The following is a 16,059-nucleotide window of genomic DNA, read 5'->3' on the forward strand; positions in this document are numbered from 1 at the left end:
GAGAAACACTGGCCTAGACCTTACCTGTGTCGGCTCCCCCCCCCCCACAGGGGTTTGCGTGCAGACGGAGACGGTGCTTCGCCAGGCGATCGCCGAGCGTATCAAGCCGGTCCTGATGATGAACAAGATGGACCGGGCGCTGCTGGAGCTGCAGTTGGAACCCGACGAGCTCTACCGGACCTTCCAGCGCATCGTGGAGAACGTCAACGTGATCATTTCTACTTACGGAGAGGGTGAAACTGGACCCATGGGTAATATTATGGTAAAGAGAACTTACCTTGAGATTGGACCAGGGAGGACTTTTGGTTTCCGTAGAGTTGGGTTTGCGTGGTGGGGTCGCGCTAGGCGGAATCCGACGCAAAGGACAGATCCTGTGCATAATCGAGTTTCGGCTGTTGTGTTAATTTGGGAAGGGGGGGGGGGCTGGATTGCCATACAGGTAGGCCAGGGGTGGGATTCAGCCGGTTCGCACCCCTTCGGCAGGTCCGGTAGCTAATTTTTTCTTGGCCAGGCCCAGAACGGACTTCCGGAAGTGGCATCCACGCAGAGAACTGGTTGTTTGCATATTTGAATGCCACCACTGCTTGCTTGCTTCTTCCTTCCTTCCTTCCTTCCTTCCTTCCTTCCTTCCTTCCTTCCTTCCTTCCTTCCTTCCTTCCTTCCTTTTCCCCTCCCATTTGTCTTCCTTCCTTCTTTTCTCTCTCCCTTCCATCCATGCTCTCCTTCCTCTCCTTCTTTTCCTCTCCTTTCCCCCTTCCTTCCTTCCTCCCTCCCTCCCTCCCTTCTATCCATGCTCTCCTTCCTCTCCTTCTTTTCCTCTCCTTTCCCCCTTCCTTCCTTCCTTCCTCCCTCCCTCCCTTCCATGCTCTCCTCCCTCCCATCCATGCTCTCCTTCCTTTCCTCTCCTTCTTTCCCTCCCTCCTTCCTTCCTTCCTTCCTTCCTTCCTTTTATAACTCTCCTGTTTTGGGTGTGGGAGGGCAACCAATTAAGGGCCGGAGGGTAAGTGCCATTGAATGGGTGGGTCTTTGTGACTTGTGGGATCTTGGGATCCGTTTGAACTGAGGGATGATCTCCCAAGTAGACCGCCTTCTCCGTGTCCTTTTAAAGACACCCAGATCCTCTTTCTTTACTTCCAGATTGATCCGGTAATCGGTACGGTTGGCTTTGGGTCGGGCTTACACGGATGGGCCTTCACCTTGAAGCAGTTTGCTGAGATGTACGTGGCCAAATTTGCAGCCAGAGGAGAAAAGGCCCAGCTCTCTACAGCTGACCGGGCCAAGAAAGTGGAAGACATGATGAAGAAGCTGTGGGGAGACAAGTGAGTAAGAGCACCTTGGCCTTCGGTCTCAGGTGGAGACCCTTTAGGGCAGACATGTCAAACACAAGGCCCGGGGGCCGGATGCGGCCCGCGAAGTGGTTTCATGTGGCCCGCGAAGCCATCCTGGAAACAGTGAGGGAACGGCCCCCGCTGCCTTGGCCCTGGCCCAGGCCGGCCGGGAGCCAATGTACAATTTTGTGGTGGCCATCTATGCTGAAACGCATTCAGTCTTAGCTCCACAAGGCCGTCCAGAAACAGCGAGGAACCAGCCCCTGCCATGTCGGCCGTACCCCCTGGATGCATGCTGGGGAGGTGTCACCCTTTGTGAGGAATGAAGAAATGCACCATGCCTTGGCGCTTGCCCCGGTCCCATCCCATTCGGCCAGAGACCCTCAGATCTGTCCCACTCCTGCCCAGGCCCCCACAGGCACCCTTGACACGAACGATGTAGAGCTGGTCATGCCCACCCGGTAGGCCACTCCTACTAGATCCATGCCCACCCAGTAGGCCACACCCACCCTGGCCACACTCCACGGCCCCCCCAAGGGCAATCACAATGCTGATGCGGCCCTCAGTGAAATTGAGTTTGACACCCCTGCCTTAGGGAAAGCAAGATAATCCAGGACGGGTCTAAGAAAAAATGGCATCTATCTGGCTGTGATAAAATACTTTTTTTTTTTTATTAGTGCAAGCTACCTACAGTAGCCCCATGGTGAGATAATACAGGTAGTCTTCAACTTAACAACTGCAATGGAGCCCAAAATGTATAGTTGCTAAGCGAAACATTTGTCGAGGGGGTTTTGCCCCATTTTGCGACTTTTCTTCCCGCAGCTATCAAATGAACCGTTGCAATTGTTAAGGTAGGAATCTGGCTTCCCCCGTTGACTCTGCTTGCAGCAGTCATCAATATGATTCAGTTGTCAAGCGTCTGAATTTTGATCACGTGCAGGGAAGATTCAGCGGTCGTAGAATCAAGATCACACAAAACTGCCGCTTTACAAAGCCCTAGTGAGGCCACACCTGGAATGCTACAGCCAATTTTGGTCACCATATCACAAAAAAGATGTTGAGAGTTTGGAAAAAGATCAGAGAAGAGCAGCTAAGATGATCCAATGCCTGGAGACTAAAACTTACGAAGGATGGCTGCAGAATTCCGATACGTGACGTCGCGGGTTTGACATGTCTGGACTTAGACAATCACTTGTCTGTGTTGTTATATTCTCCTGCTTGAGCAGGAGGCTGGACTAGAAGACCTCCAAGGTCCCTTCCAGCTCTATTCTATCCATAAGTGTGCAACACGGTCATGTCCCTTTTCAGTGCTGTTGTAATTTCGAACGGTCACTAAATGAGGACTACCTGTAGAGCAGGTGGGAAGAGAAAGAACTTGAGAAGATAACAAAATACAAAGACCTACAAATAGAAATAGAAAGACTGTGGCAAAGGCAATCAAGGGTAGTACCGATAGTGATAGTCTCCTTGGGTGCAATCCCAAAACAACGGGAGCACCCCTTGGACACCATCATCGTCATTGACAAATTTGCCATCAGTCAATTGCAAAAGGCAGCTTAACTTGGAACAGCTTCCATCCTGCGACGAGATCTGTAGCACCGTCAAACATCCACGTCTTCCAGGTCCTTGGAAAGGACTCGATAGATCAGTGGTGGCGACCTTATGGCACGCGTGCCAGAGGCGGCACTCAGAGCCCTTTCTGTGGGCACCCGTGCCGTGCCCCGGAGATGGCGAGGGACCGGCCCCGCCACCCTGGCCCCGCCCACCAGTCTGCCATGACCACTGCGGCTACGCCCACCCGTCACCCGGTGATAAATAAGTTGGTTTTGGGTTGCAGTTTGCGCACTGGGTCTCTAAAAGGTTCGCCATCACTGCGATAGGTAGACCAGACATGCCAAATCCGGTATGAGCATCTGGCTGACTGCAATAAACCATAATAATAACAACAATCAGTTTGCTTTGCTTTTTTTTGTTTGTTTGTTTTTGGGAGGCAGAATGGAGCTTTGTGCGGTCCTGCTGTGCCGGAGTGATTGGCATTAATCATAAATTGCCCATTTTATTGAGAGGAGGGGTCAGCCAGGCTTGTTTCTTTCTCTCTCTCCTTTAGCTGGTGGACGTAACATAATTCCAATTTTCACTTTAGATATTTTGACCCGGCGACAGGGAAATTCAGCAAATCCGCAACCGGCCCCGATGGGAAGAAGTTGCCACGGACTTTCTGCCAACTTATCCTGGATCCCATTTTTAAGGTAACGCTGGGATTCACCGAAACACGTATTAACGCGTGTAGCATTGAATGCTAGTTACCTGCTTTTCAGAATTCACACTTTCAGATTCAGGCAGTGGCCCACGAGGCTCACGTTTCTGAGAACTTCTCATTGGCAAAACACTTAAGAATGAAACATCTCCATCTGAGAATTCATAAATGAGTGGTCGCCCCTTTAGAAGTATCTTCCTGGTGCAGCATCCTTTCAGAAAATACGTACTAGGCTGTTTTACGTGTTGTATTTATATGGTGCCTTGTTATTGTTGTTAGTTGCGAAGTCGTGTCTGACCCATCGTGACCCCATGGACAATGTTCCTCCAGGCCTTCCTGTCCTCTCCCATCTCCTGGAGCCCATTTAAGCTCACGCCTCCTGCTTCAGGGACTCCATCCGGCCACCTCCTTCTCTGTCCTCCCCTTCTTCTCTTGCCCTCCATCTTTCCCAGCATTAGGCTCTTCTCCAGGGAGTCCTTCCTTTTCATTAGTACTTGAGTTTCAACTTCAGGATCTGGTCTTCTAAATAGCAGTCGAGGTTGATCTCCTGCAGGTCTTCCTGTCCTCTCCCATCTCCTGGAGCCCATTTAAGCTCACGCCTCCTGCTTCAGGGACTCCATCCGGCCACCTCCTTCTCTGTCGTCCCCTTCTTCTCTTGACCTCCATCTTTCCCAGCATCAGGCTCTTCTCCAGTGAGTCCTTCCTTCTCATTAGGTGGCCAAAGTCCTTGAGTTTCAACTTCAGGATCTGGCCTTCTAAAGAGCAGTCAGGGTTGATCTCCTCCAGGACTGACCGGTTGGATCGCCTTGCAGTCCAGGGGACTTGCAGGAGTCTTGTCCAGCACCAGAGTTCAAAGGCCTCCATTCTTTGGCGCTCAGCCTTTCTTACGGTCCAACTTTCACAGCCACACGTTGCCACTGGGAACTAAGTAACTCCCGAATTAGAGGATGCTGTCTTGTAGGCCCAGAGGAAACTCTCAAGATGAGTTTGTTTTTCAAATATCGAGTCTTAACTAGCAGAGCGAGGATGACATTTGATTTCCTTTTTTTTCTCCCGCAGGTCTTCGATGCCATCATGAACTTCAAGAAAGAAGAAACGTCCAAGTTGATAGAAAAACTGGACATCAAGCTGGACGCCGAAGATCGAGAGAAAGAAGGAAAGCCGCTTCTCAAGGTTTTTTGAAATCGTGTGTGTAGGTGTGCCTGTGTTCTTTTTAGCGCAACAGTGCTACGGCCGTAGCGTGCACAGAGAGCTGCAGGTGTGGACCAAGGTAGCAAGGCTGGGGGAACACTCCGCGGCTTCACAGGAGCCTTAGGCAAAACCGCCCTGCATTTTGAAAGAACGGGAGGTGCCCCATGGTTTTGTTACCTTTCCCAAGAGGTCAGATAAGGAAGCTAAGGTAGTGAATAGAATAGAGCTGGAAGGGACCTTGGAGGTCTTCTAGGCCAGCCTCCTATACCAGGAAATACAGAAAAAGGGAGGGAAGGGAATCTTGGAGGTCATCTAGTCCAACCCCCTGCTCAGGCAGGAAACCCTATACCAGGGGTAGGCATCCTTGGCTCTTTTATGACCCATGGACTTCAACTCCCAGAATTCCTGAGCCAGCGTGGCTGAGCTTGGAAACCTCTCCCTTTTCCCTCAGCATGGCTGGCTCAGGAATTCTGGGAGTTGAAGTCCACAGGTCATAAAAGAGCCAAGGTTGCCTACCCCTGGTATAGGAGGTATACTGAGGGAATGCTGAGGGAAAAGGGAGAGGTTTCCAAGCTCAGCCATGCTGGCTCAGGAATTCTGGGAGTTGAAGTCCACGAGTCATCAAGGGGGCCATGGTTCCCCCATGCTGGCTCAGGAATTCTGGGAGTTGAAGTCCACAAATCATCAAAGAGCCAAGGTTGCCTACCCCTGGTCTATACCATCTCAGACTGTCTCGTCTCTTCTTAAAATAGAAAATAATAGAACTGGAAGGGACCTTGGAGGTCTTCTAGTCCAGCCCCCCGCTCGAGCAGGAGAACCTACACCATCTCAGACAGGTGATTGTCCAGTCTCTTCTTAAAAATCTCCAGTGATGGAGCGCCCACGATTTCTGGAGGCAACTTCTGTTCCACTGGTTAATGGTCCTCCCTGTTAGGACGTTAGAATAGAATAGAATCCGCAAAGGACCTTGGAGGTCTTCTAGTCCAGCCCACGATTTCTGGAGGCAACTTCTGCTCCACTGGTTAATTGTCCTCCCTGTTAGGAGGATCGGTACTGATCAGTGGCTCAGGCATCATTTCTTGAGAGTTTCTCCGCACCTGTTTTTCCAGGCCGTGATGCGTCGCTGGTTACCTGCTGGAGAGGCCTTGCTTCAGATGATCACCATCCATCTGCCTTCCCCGGTCACTGCTCAGAAATACCGCTGTGAGCTTCTGTACGAGGGTCCACCTGACGATGAAGCGGCCATGGGTAAGGGGAGGACCTGCAGCAGGTTGAGCCAAGCCTGTCTCTCTGTTGTCACTCTTCCCATGTCACGTCAAGCACAGGAAATCAGCAGTCCAGGCCGTTCAAATGAATATATAGGTTTACGGTACTCTAAAGCAAGGGTCCCCAACCTTTGGGGCACCAGGGACCGGTTCCGTGGAGAGAGGTTTCCCCACGGACCGGAGAGTGCGTGGTTTTGTGTGCTGCCCGCATCCTGCGGATGGGGCTTTGCTTGTTTGTGCGGACCGGTTGCTGGCATGCCGCGGCCCGCTACCGGTCCACACATCGGGGGTTGGGGACCCGTGCTCTAAAGCTCTCTATAAGAATCTGAACTACTAACAGTCAAGACAAATTGGCAGCAGATAAAAAGTCAGTGGAATTCAAGGTAGGCTGAAAGGGACTTGAGACTGATGACACGTTTGATCTCTCCCTCGGGCTCAGCCTGGTCATCTCCTAAAATGCCACGCCTTTCCGTAGTTGCATGGGCGCTTATAGCTCTTACCCAGCGTCAATGTGAAGTGGAAGATCTGCAAACAGGTACGATGTTGAGAGTACCTTGGATTTGGTACGCTCAGAGATTCTTGGTTAAACCATCATGGTTCTTTGTATGAATAGGAAGCCACCCAACATACTGAGTCTTTGATTTAGACCAGTGGTTCTCAACCTTTTTAATGCCATGACCCCAACCGGTCGTAAGTCGAGGACTACTCAACTGGTCGTAAGTCGAGGACTACTCAACCGGTCGTAAGTCGAGGACTACTCAACTGGTGCAGCACCATTTGCAGAATGGGACTTTTGGCGGGCTCAGCAGGGCAGAGACAGCCTGGACAATTCCTATTGGCTTTTGAAAAGGGGGGGAAAAATGGCGGACTGCGTTGTTTGGCGACCCCCGTGAAATGGTCGTTCGACCCCAAATGGGGTCCCGACCCACAGGTTGAGAACCACTGATTTAGACCTTTTCATGGGGCTAGATAAATTCTTTCTGTGTATCAAAAAAAAACCCCCAAAAACCCAACACACGTGATGCCAATAAAAGAGAATATTTGTAGCTCTATAGTTGCAGAGTAGGGCTCTATGGCTGCTGAGCTTGGTTGTTTTCTTGCAGCTGTTTCATTACCCAACTAGGTCATATCACTGAAGATGTTACCTACATGGGTAATGGAAGTCTGCAAGAAAACTGCCAAGGTCAGAGACCAGCAAGTACTCCACCGAAGAAAGTGAATTATATTCCTATCTATTTGTAGAGAAATAGAGAGATAATCTTGATGAAGGTAAGCAAAAGGCTTACCTTCATCAAGAGACACAAGGAGAAGGCGTGAAAACGAAATTTGAATAATGCCACCTCAGTTCTGGGGTTATAATCACGGCAGGGTGGAAACGCTAGGAGTCTGTTTTGATTCTGTGGTTATGTCCTACAACAATAAATTAGCACTCCTGGAACCTTTGTGGTGTCAGTTTCCTGATCTGGACTACCTCAGAGGCTTGACTATTTTCCACCCCAAAAATTCAGCTACTTCCACAACTGAACCCCAGATTTCTGTGCTAAGCGAGACGGCTGTGAAATGAGCTTTGCCCCATTTTACAGCCGTTCCAACAATGGTGAAATGGATCCCTGCAGGTTAAGTTAGGAACACAATTTATTAAGCGAATCTGGCTTGTTGGAAAGTTGCAAAAGGCAATCACATGACCCTCAGGAGTTCGCATTGCAACCGTCATAAATACCTGCCAGTTGCCAAGCCTCCAAATTCTGATCACGTGACCATGGGGATGCTGTGTGAAAAATGGCCATCAGTCTTTTTTTTTTCTCAGTGCTCATGTAACCTTGGCCACTGAACAAACAGTTGTAAGGACTATTGTGTTTCCCGGAAAACAAGACTGGGTCTTTTTTTTTTTTTTTTTGCCGGTCCACTTCTTCTGGCGCCGAAGTTCTGCAGCTGCATTCGGGCCTGCATTTTGCAGCCAGGCCTTTCCAGAAAGACTAAGCAGCTGAGTACTGAACTATGAATTGGTGCTCGGCTGCAGAGGTCTTGTAGAACCGAGCTACAGATTAAATCCATCGCTCGGTTCTCAGCTGTAGTGGCCTTCTAGAAAGGCCTGTGACACAGAAATGCAGGTCTGGCTGCAGAAGAGGCCTCAGAAGAAGTGGGCTGCTGAGGTGAGTGGGTACGGGGTGGGTGGGGCAGCTCCACACCCCCACCCCAGCTTGATTTTTAGGTGTACGCCTCACCCCAAAACTAGGGCTTATTGTGGGGGTAGGGTTTATATTAGGCCCACCTCCCTAAATCAAGCTAGGGCTTATTGTTGGTGTAGGCCAGGGGTCTTCAAACTTGGCCCTTTTATGACGTGTGGACTTAAACTCCCAGTATTCCTCAGCCAGTGTGCTTGGCTGAGGAATTCTGGGAACTGAAGTCCACTAGTCATAAAAGGGCCAGGTTTGAAGACTCCTGGCTTGAGGGAAGACCCTATTTTGTGTAACCTGGTTCAAAACCATCAAGAGCCATGTGGTTGAAAGAAATGTTTCAAATCAGCCTTAGAAATGAAGCGGTTGAACCAAGATGATGCCATTTGGAGCCAAACTGTCCCGTCTTACTCTGCATTATTTTGGACAAACCGATGTCTCTGAATCTCTTAAAACTAGTCCTAGATGTAGCACAGAGCTTCGGTTTAAACAGGAGAGTGAGGTGCCTGTGTCGTATGGAGCCTTTCTCAGGAGCATCTGTGTGGAGGTCCCCTCCCCCCAAAAAAAGCCAAAATGGTGGTGGCAGCTGCGCTCCACCCCTTCTCTCTGTGGCATATGTAAAGGAAGGGGAGCGGGATGGTGGCCTAGAAAGAAGAGCATTCACAATCAGGAGGCAGTGGGTTCGATCTTGGGTAGAGACAGATATTTCTCTCTGGTCTCAATGAAAAACCCAATGAAAAAGACAAAAGACAGCAACACAAAACAATCAGTTCTTACTTCAAGATTCAGAGGTTGATTTTGCTAATCATTTGGAACATAGCAAACATAGCCAAGTTTGAAGATCCCTGGTGTGGGCCTTCCTTTCGGGGAACCGCGGTAACTGTATGCCAGCAGAAGGCCCAACAGCGGACGTTTGACTCAGCTTAGGGACTTGCCGTGGACCTCACTCTTTGCCCTTCCTTTCGCTGCAGGGGTTAAGAACTGTGACCCAAAGGCCCCTCTGATGATGTACATCTCAAAAATGGTGCCCACGTCGGACAAAGGCCGCTTCTACGCCTTCGGGAGGGTTTTCTCTGGCATGGTGTGCACCGGCCAGAAGGTGCGGATCATGGGGCCCAACTACACCCCGGGAAAGAAGGAGGACCTCTACCTGAAGCCCATTCAAAGGTAGCTGATCAGGGCTTCCCTCCTTTTCGCTAAATTGGGGGGCAGGCTCCTGAAGCCCGGAGTCCTGTTTGGCGGGACGGAAAGGGCTGCAAAGCATTCTGCAAGAAGTGGGGTGGGTGGGTTCTGCCCTTCCTCCCCCCAGTCACAAATAAGATGCCTTCAAGCTTCCCCTGGCAGCTCTGATAGGGCAGGATGATGGTTTGTGGTCAGGAAGGCCGGGTTGTGTTTGAGCATAGAAAAGTCACCAGCCTGACTTGGGATCGCAACCCTCTTTCTCCGGCCTGTGTGACAATTTGTAACTCTTCGCCCGAGCTAAATAAGTTTTGTATTGAGGGGGCGTAGGGGATGGAAGTTGTCTACGGAGACTCTCCGTCATCGCGGTCCTGGTTATTGTCCCCAAAGTGCTTTTTTCAAGAGACCACTGGACTTCCTGGTTATTCTTTGAAGACGTTTCGCTTCCTGTCCAAGAAACTTCTTCACTTCGTCGGAACTGAGGAAGCTTCTTGGATGAGAAGCGAAACGTCTTCTAAGGGAAAACAAAGAATGCCAAGGTAATAATTTAACAGCTAAACAGCTTATGTAATGATGTAAGAAGATGTAATGATGTATGTAAGGTGGATGATGCAATGATGGGAATGACTCGGCAGGGTCTGTTTCTCTTTAAGAGCAAGCAGGGTCTGTATCCCTTTAGGAGCCTGAGTATAAAAGGGAAGGCTTTTGCTGGAGTGTCTCTCTCTCGTCCGTTTCCTGCTGTAACTGCTATATTACCACGTGTATGTATATTGTCCCTGGCGTATGATATTGTAGATAGTGTAAGATAAACCACCATTTAATACAGACCACTGTTTACTGTGTTGACTCCTGGGTTATCTCAGCGCAATACGACTGCACGCTCTGACCAAGAAAGTCCAGTGGCCTCTTGGAAATGCACTGTTTTGGAGAGGGAATGGAAAGTTGCTAGAAGGAAAACGCTGTTTTATTTCCCAGGAGACTTTTTTTTCCCCTAATTTTTTTAGGCACCTCCAGTTGAAATTTCATCATGTAATTTTAAAAAAAGGAATAAAAAAGGCAACGATAGAGAGTACATTCTTTGTAAAAGGTTTGGGTTTTTTTAAAGAAACAATTTTTTCCCCAATGATAAAATAGGTCTTGTTACCCCATCCGTCCTCTGTCTCTGTAGAACCATTTTGATGATGGGTCGTTACGTCGAGCCCATTGAGGATGTCCCTTGTGGCAACATTGTTGGCCTGGTTGGCGTCGATCAGTTTTTGGTGAAGACGGGCACCATTACCACCTTTGAACACGCACACAACATGAGAGTGATGAAATTTAGCGTCAGCCCGGTGGTGCGCGTTGCGGTGGAAGCCAAAAACCCCGCCGATCTACCAAAGCTAGTGGAGGGTCTAAAGCGTCTTGCCAAGTCTGACCCCATGGTCCAGGTGAGTGCGTAGCTGTGCTTTGTGACTTGGAATAACTGGTTTGCAAGTGTAGCTTTATTTTATTTTTTTTTAAAAGAGAGACAGTTCACCTCAAATTGTTTTCCTATTTGCACTTGCAAGCATGCTGCTCAACGCAATCAGTCCTTGGCTAGCTCGAAATCTTGTTCAACATCTCTGGGCCTTAAAATACGCAGGCAAAAATAATAGAATCATCTGTTAAATTTAAATTTACCGACCAAGAATTAAAGGGAGACTACTATAGCTATTTTGAGCTATTTAGCTCTCATCAGCTATCCATGTAGAATCATCTGAAAATAGAAAGCCTGTCACAGCCAAAACAACACTGTAATCATTGGATCAGTAAATTATAAATAGTGATAGGAAGAGAAATAAGGAAAAAGAAAGGAAGAAAAAGAAATAAAAGGGAGAGAGAAAAAGGAAAAGAAAGGAAAAGAAAGAAGAAAAAGGAAGAAAAAAGGAAAAAAGAAAAGGCGGAGAAGAAGAAAGAAAGAAAGAAAAAGAAAGAAAGAAAAAACCATAAACTTGGGAGTACAGGTAGTCCCCAACCTATGACCAGTTACTTATGAATCCAGGGTTCAACAGACCTCATTTACGGCCATTTGTAGCATCCCAACGTCACGCCAATATGTTTTGCCATGGTTTTGCAAAAACGGCATTTACTCCTGGTTTTCAGCAAAACCAGTCCATGGCGAATCGTGGGTTCCCTTAATAAAGGTAGTAAAACCTGGTTAGGGACATGGGTGACCTACTTGCGACAGCCTCTGGCCTAGGCTAAGAAACAGAGATCAGCACCACCCCCTAGAACAGTGTTTCTCAACCTTGACAATTTTAAGGCATGTGGAATTCTAGGAGTTGAAGTCCACATGCCTTAAAATTGTCAAGGTTGAGAAACACTGCCCTAGAATCAGATACGATTTACCTTTTTTATATTGCATGAATTCAAGGATGAAGCCATGTGGAGTATCTAGGCGTTTAATCTCAACGAAAATTTCTGGACTCTCCAAAACGCGGTTTGCAAAAAAAAAAATACGTGCTATTTGCCTGGTACGATTGATAAACGCTTTCAGAATTTTCTTTGATCCTGAAACCAAACCGGATCCCTGTCACAAGCCTTTTTTTCCTGTTCTCTAGTGCATTATTGAGGAATCTGGGGAGCACATTATCGCTGGAGCTGGAGAGCTGCACCTGGAAATCTGCCTGAAAGATCTGGAGGAGGACCATGCCTGCATTCCAATTAAGGTACCCCATTCCACTGGATTGAAAGGGCCCCGTAGTTCTCCTTCTCTATCATCAGTCTTCCTCGTCCTTCTCCTCCTCCTCAAAGCCCACTCCCTTCTAGCACTGATGATGTTCCCTAGTTGGGTCATGAAACATCTACAGGAAAACCACCCAGCTCAGAGCACCCAGGACCCCTCACGTCAACCCTGAGTTGCACTTATTCTCCTTTATAAATCGAACTGGATTTGTTTACTTGCAGAAATCCGACCCCGTAGTGTCCTATCGGGAGACCGTCTGTGAAGAATCCAGCCAGCTCTGCTTATCCAAATCTCCTAACAAGCACAACCGCCTTTACATGAAGGCCCGCCCTTTCCCTGATGGATTGGCGGAAGACATAGACAAAGGAGACGTCAGTTCCCGCCAGGAGCTGAAGCAGCGAGCTCGCTATCTGGCCGAGAAGTACGAGTGGGATGTGTCGGAAGCACGGAAGATCTGGTGCTTCGGACCGGACGGAATGGGGCCCAATATTCTGGTCGACATCACCAAGGGCGTCCAGTATCTCAACGAAATCAAAGACAGCGTGGTGGCTGGGTTCCAGTGGGCCACGAAGGAGGTAGGTCCGCTGCCCGATTAATATCTAAGACCCTACGGGGAGTCCTCGACTTAGCCATTCATTTAGTGACCGCTCAGAGTTACAGCGGCACTGAAAAAAAGGGACTTGTGACCGTTTTTCACACTGCACAACAGTCATTTTGCAGCCTCCCCACGGTCAGGTGATCAAAATTCAGACGCTTGGCAAACGGGTCATATTTACAACGGTCGCAGTGTGTCCCTGGGGTCATGTGACCCCCTTTTGCAACCTTCTGGCGAGCAAAGTCAACAGGGGAAGCCAGATTCACTTAATGACTGTTAACTGCCTTAACGGCTGCAGTGATCTGCTTAAGAGCCGTGGCCAGAAAGGTCGTAAAGTGGGGCAAACCTCACTTAACCACTGTCTCGCCCAGCAGTGGAAATTTTGAGCTCAAGATACAGGACCTACGTACGGCACTTAATTTCCCACAAATCGTCATGGGAGTACGACAGAATTTCCTACACGTCTCACTTGAAAGCTTCACATCGATTACTGTGCCGGTGACATTTAGCTGTTAATTGTTGCGTTGGTGTCAACACAGCTAACATTGGATGTTCTTGCTTTGACAACATATGAAGATGCAGCCTTTTTCTTTCTTGTGCTTTACTCTTAGAATTAGATGATGTTTGGGGGAGGAGGCGGAATGTGGCGGGAGTGAGTTAGACATAACCATATTGTACTAGTGTGTGAATTCAGAGCTTGAAATAAGAGTGATAAGAATTGGCAGGCTGGAGAACTGGAGGGGAAGCCTGCATTTCAAACTAATTGGAGAATGTGATTTATGACTGTTAATTGGAGGAGGGAATTGTGCTTTGATACTATGTGCTCGGGAGGGAAATCCAGTTTTTGGCTTCAACTATGTTAGTGCCGAAGCTATGCTACTCCGATAAAGATTCTTTAAGGTAAACAATGCCTCGAAGTTCTTTGAAGAGTTTCATCTGTCAGAACCGTGGTTCAAACCACATCGGTTTTCCGCTGAGGAAAGGCAGCTGTAGCACGTGGTCGTCTTTCTCTCCTCCTCAGGGCGTTTTGTGTGAAGAGAACATGAGAGGGGTTCGTTTTGACATTCAAGACGTGACTCTCCATGCTGACGCGATCCATCGCGGGGGAGGACAGATCATCCCGACGGCCAGGAGGGTCTTGTATGCTTCTGCCTTGACTGCCCAGCCACGTCTGATGGAACCCATCTACCTTGTGGAGATTCAGGTAACAGCCAGGGGTCAACTTGGGACGAGGCGTTGATGATCCCCATTGGCGTTCAGAAGAGCCAGCCAAGGCTGGTATTCCCACGTTCCTGCGACAGGTTTGATGTAGTTACGGTCGTGCCGAAATGAGATTCAGGGTCAGCTGGCTCTCCTCAATTCCGAACTCAGCCATGTGTCCCTCAAGCAACTTGGGACGTGGCACACTTCTTTGCACTGGCTATTTTTGCTCCTGTTGTGTTCAGTTTGTTGTTGAATTTCCTGAGGTCCTTGATCCGGGTCATCTTTAACAAAGGTCCCCAACCTGTGGGCTATGGCCCAATATCGGACTGTGGCCTCTTGACCCCTGGGCCATGTGAGTGACTGGCCAGTGCATTCGAGCACCCCCGTGCCTTTGCGCCGGTGCTAGCCAAGCTGCGAGTCTTTCGCTGGTGCTAGCCCAGCCACGATCCGTGAGCCTCTCACCGGTGCTAGCTGAGCTGCGAGCTGGTGCTAGCCAAGCTACAAGCCGCACACCAGTGCTAGGCAAGCTGTGAGCCTCTCACTGGCGCTAGCCGAGCCATGATCCGTGAGCCTGTCGCCAGTGCTGAGCTGTGAGCCTCTCGCTGGCGCTAGCCGAGTTGTGAGTCTCTCGCTGGTGCTAGCTGAGCCACGATCTATGAGCCTTTGCCGATGATAGTTGAGCTGTGAGCTGGCGCTAGCCAAGCTAAAAGCCACACACCAGCACTAGCCGAGCCACGAGCCTTTCGTCGGTGCTAGGCAAGCTGTGAGCCATGAGCTGGTGCTAGCTGAGTTGTGTGCTGCGTGCTGGTACTAGCAGCCCCATTTGCTGCTCGCGGCCCCGTTCACACGCAGCCACATTTACGTGTGTGCGCATGCATGTATTGTATAAAGGCTGTCAACCCAGAAAGGTTAGCATCCCCCTGCTCTACAGTGTAGTTAAGCTAAGCTGTTTTTAGGGAGGGTGGAAAGAGCAGCGTAGTAAAACCCTATGGAAAATATGCAATAAAATAGCTATTATGTAAGTTGCATTCTAAATTTTCCCCCTCCCCAGAATATTTCCTGACTTTGCCACCAGGCGCTGCTATGTGTGACACAAACTTAAAAGAACACCATGATTTCTCAGTTGCCTGATAAAATTCAGGGACTGAATGATGCACTTAAGGGAGGATTATGGGTCCTGTTCTAATGGTGGCTTGGTTTCTGCTAATGCGTGAGAATTTCCACTACTCGGATTTCTCTAGCCCACAGGTCGGCAACCTGCGGCTCCAGAGCCGCATGCGGCTCTTTGAGCCTTCCCCCTGTGGCTCCCAGCCTCCTCTGCCAATTGCAGAGAGAGACAGAGACAGAGAGAGGCACTTGCGCTTCTCTGTCTGTGTGTGTGTGTGTAAAAGAGAGTGGACTCACTGTGTTCTCCAACAAGCTGAAAATCTTTTTGGGCATGGCTCCTCCCTTTGCTGCATCTCTGCAGGAAGCAGGAAGGGCAGGAGAGAGAGCTAGCTAGCCCAGCTATGCTGACTCAGGAATTCTGGGAGTTGAAGTCCATGAGTCATAAAAGAGCCGAGGTTGCCTACCCCTGAGCTTGTTGGAGAACAGCTTGAAGCCAGCTTGCCAGGTGAGCAGAAGATTGGGGGGAGGGGGGAGAGAGAGATAAAAGGTAAAAAAGGATATATGCAGTGTTATCTTCCTTTTAGATATCAAAAGGCGTTTGAAGCTCCCAGTGTTTTGTTTTTGGTGGGAAACGGGTCCAAGTGGCTCTTTGAGTGTTTTGGGTTGCCTACCCCTGCTCTAGCCCATCACCAAGGTATCCCCAATGTTAAAAGAGGCTTTTTAGCATGCTAAAAGATTCTCCGACTGGTTTGAGTGGGAAGGTGGTAGAACATGCAGGTCTATTTCAGCCCACCGTTTTAAGAGAAACTTCACCCCTTCCTCAAATTTGTCTTTTTTTTTTTTTTCCTCCTAGTGCCCGGAACAAGTAGTTGGGGGCATCTATGGTGTGCTGAACCGGAAACGGGGCCACGTTTTTGAGGAGTCTCAGGTAGCCGGGACCCCAATGTTTGTGGTCAAAGCGTATCTCCCGGTGAACGAGTCTTTTGGTAAGAGATCTCTCTTCAACGTATTATCCAGCTTGCCCAAAACCTTCCTGAAGTCTGCGCAGCCAGT

General features: G+C 49.2%; 1 protein-coding gene across 1 annotated transcript in view; it reads left to right on the plus strand.

Annotated features, from left to right (window-relative positions):
- Window positions 1–16,059, plus strand: part of LOC120316024 (elongation factor 2-like) — a 30,805-nt gene that overhangs the window by 13,094 nt on the left and 1,652 nt on the right. The window contains exons 4-14 of the mRNA XM_039361127.1: window positions 51–262; window positions 1,138–1,319; window positions 3,472–3,577; window positions 4,645–4,758; window positions 5,886–6,024; window positions 9,190–9,385; window positions 10,566–10,824; window positions 11,977–12,084; window positions 12,323–12,676; window positions 13,718–13,900; window positions 15,860–15,992. Coding sequence (XP_039217061.1) covers window positions 51–262; window positions 1,138–1,319; window positions 3,472–3,577; window positions 4,645–4,758; window positions 5,886–6,024; window positions 9,190–9,385; window positions 10,566–10,824; window positions 11,977–12,084; window positions 12,323–12,676; window positions 13,718–13,900; window positions 15,860–15,992 — 1,986 coding nt within the window. The remainder of the gene's footprint in view (window positions 1–50; window positions 263–1,137; window positions 1,320–3,471; window positions 3,578–4,644; window positions 4,759–5,885; window positions 6,025–9,189; window positions 9,386–10,565; window positions 10,825–11,976; window positions 12,085–12,322; window positions 12,677–13,717; window positions 13,901–15,859; window positions 15,993–16,059) is intronic.

This window comes from Crotalus tigris, unplaced genomic scaffold, assembly GCF_016545835.1.
Source record: "Crotalus tigris isolate CLP2741 ecotype Arizona unplaced genomic scaffold, ASM1654583v1 scf7180000019204.250258, whole genome shotgun sequence".
NCBI classification, from domain to species: Eukaryota; Metazoa; Chordata; class Lepidosauria; order Squamata; family Viperidae; genus Crotalus; species Crotalus tigris.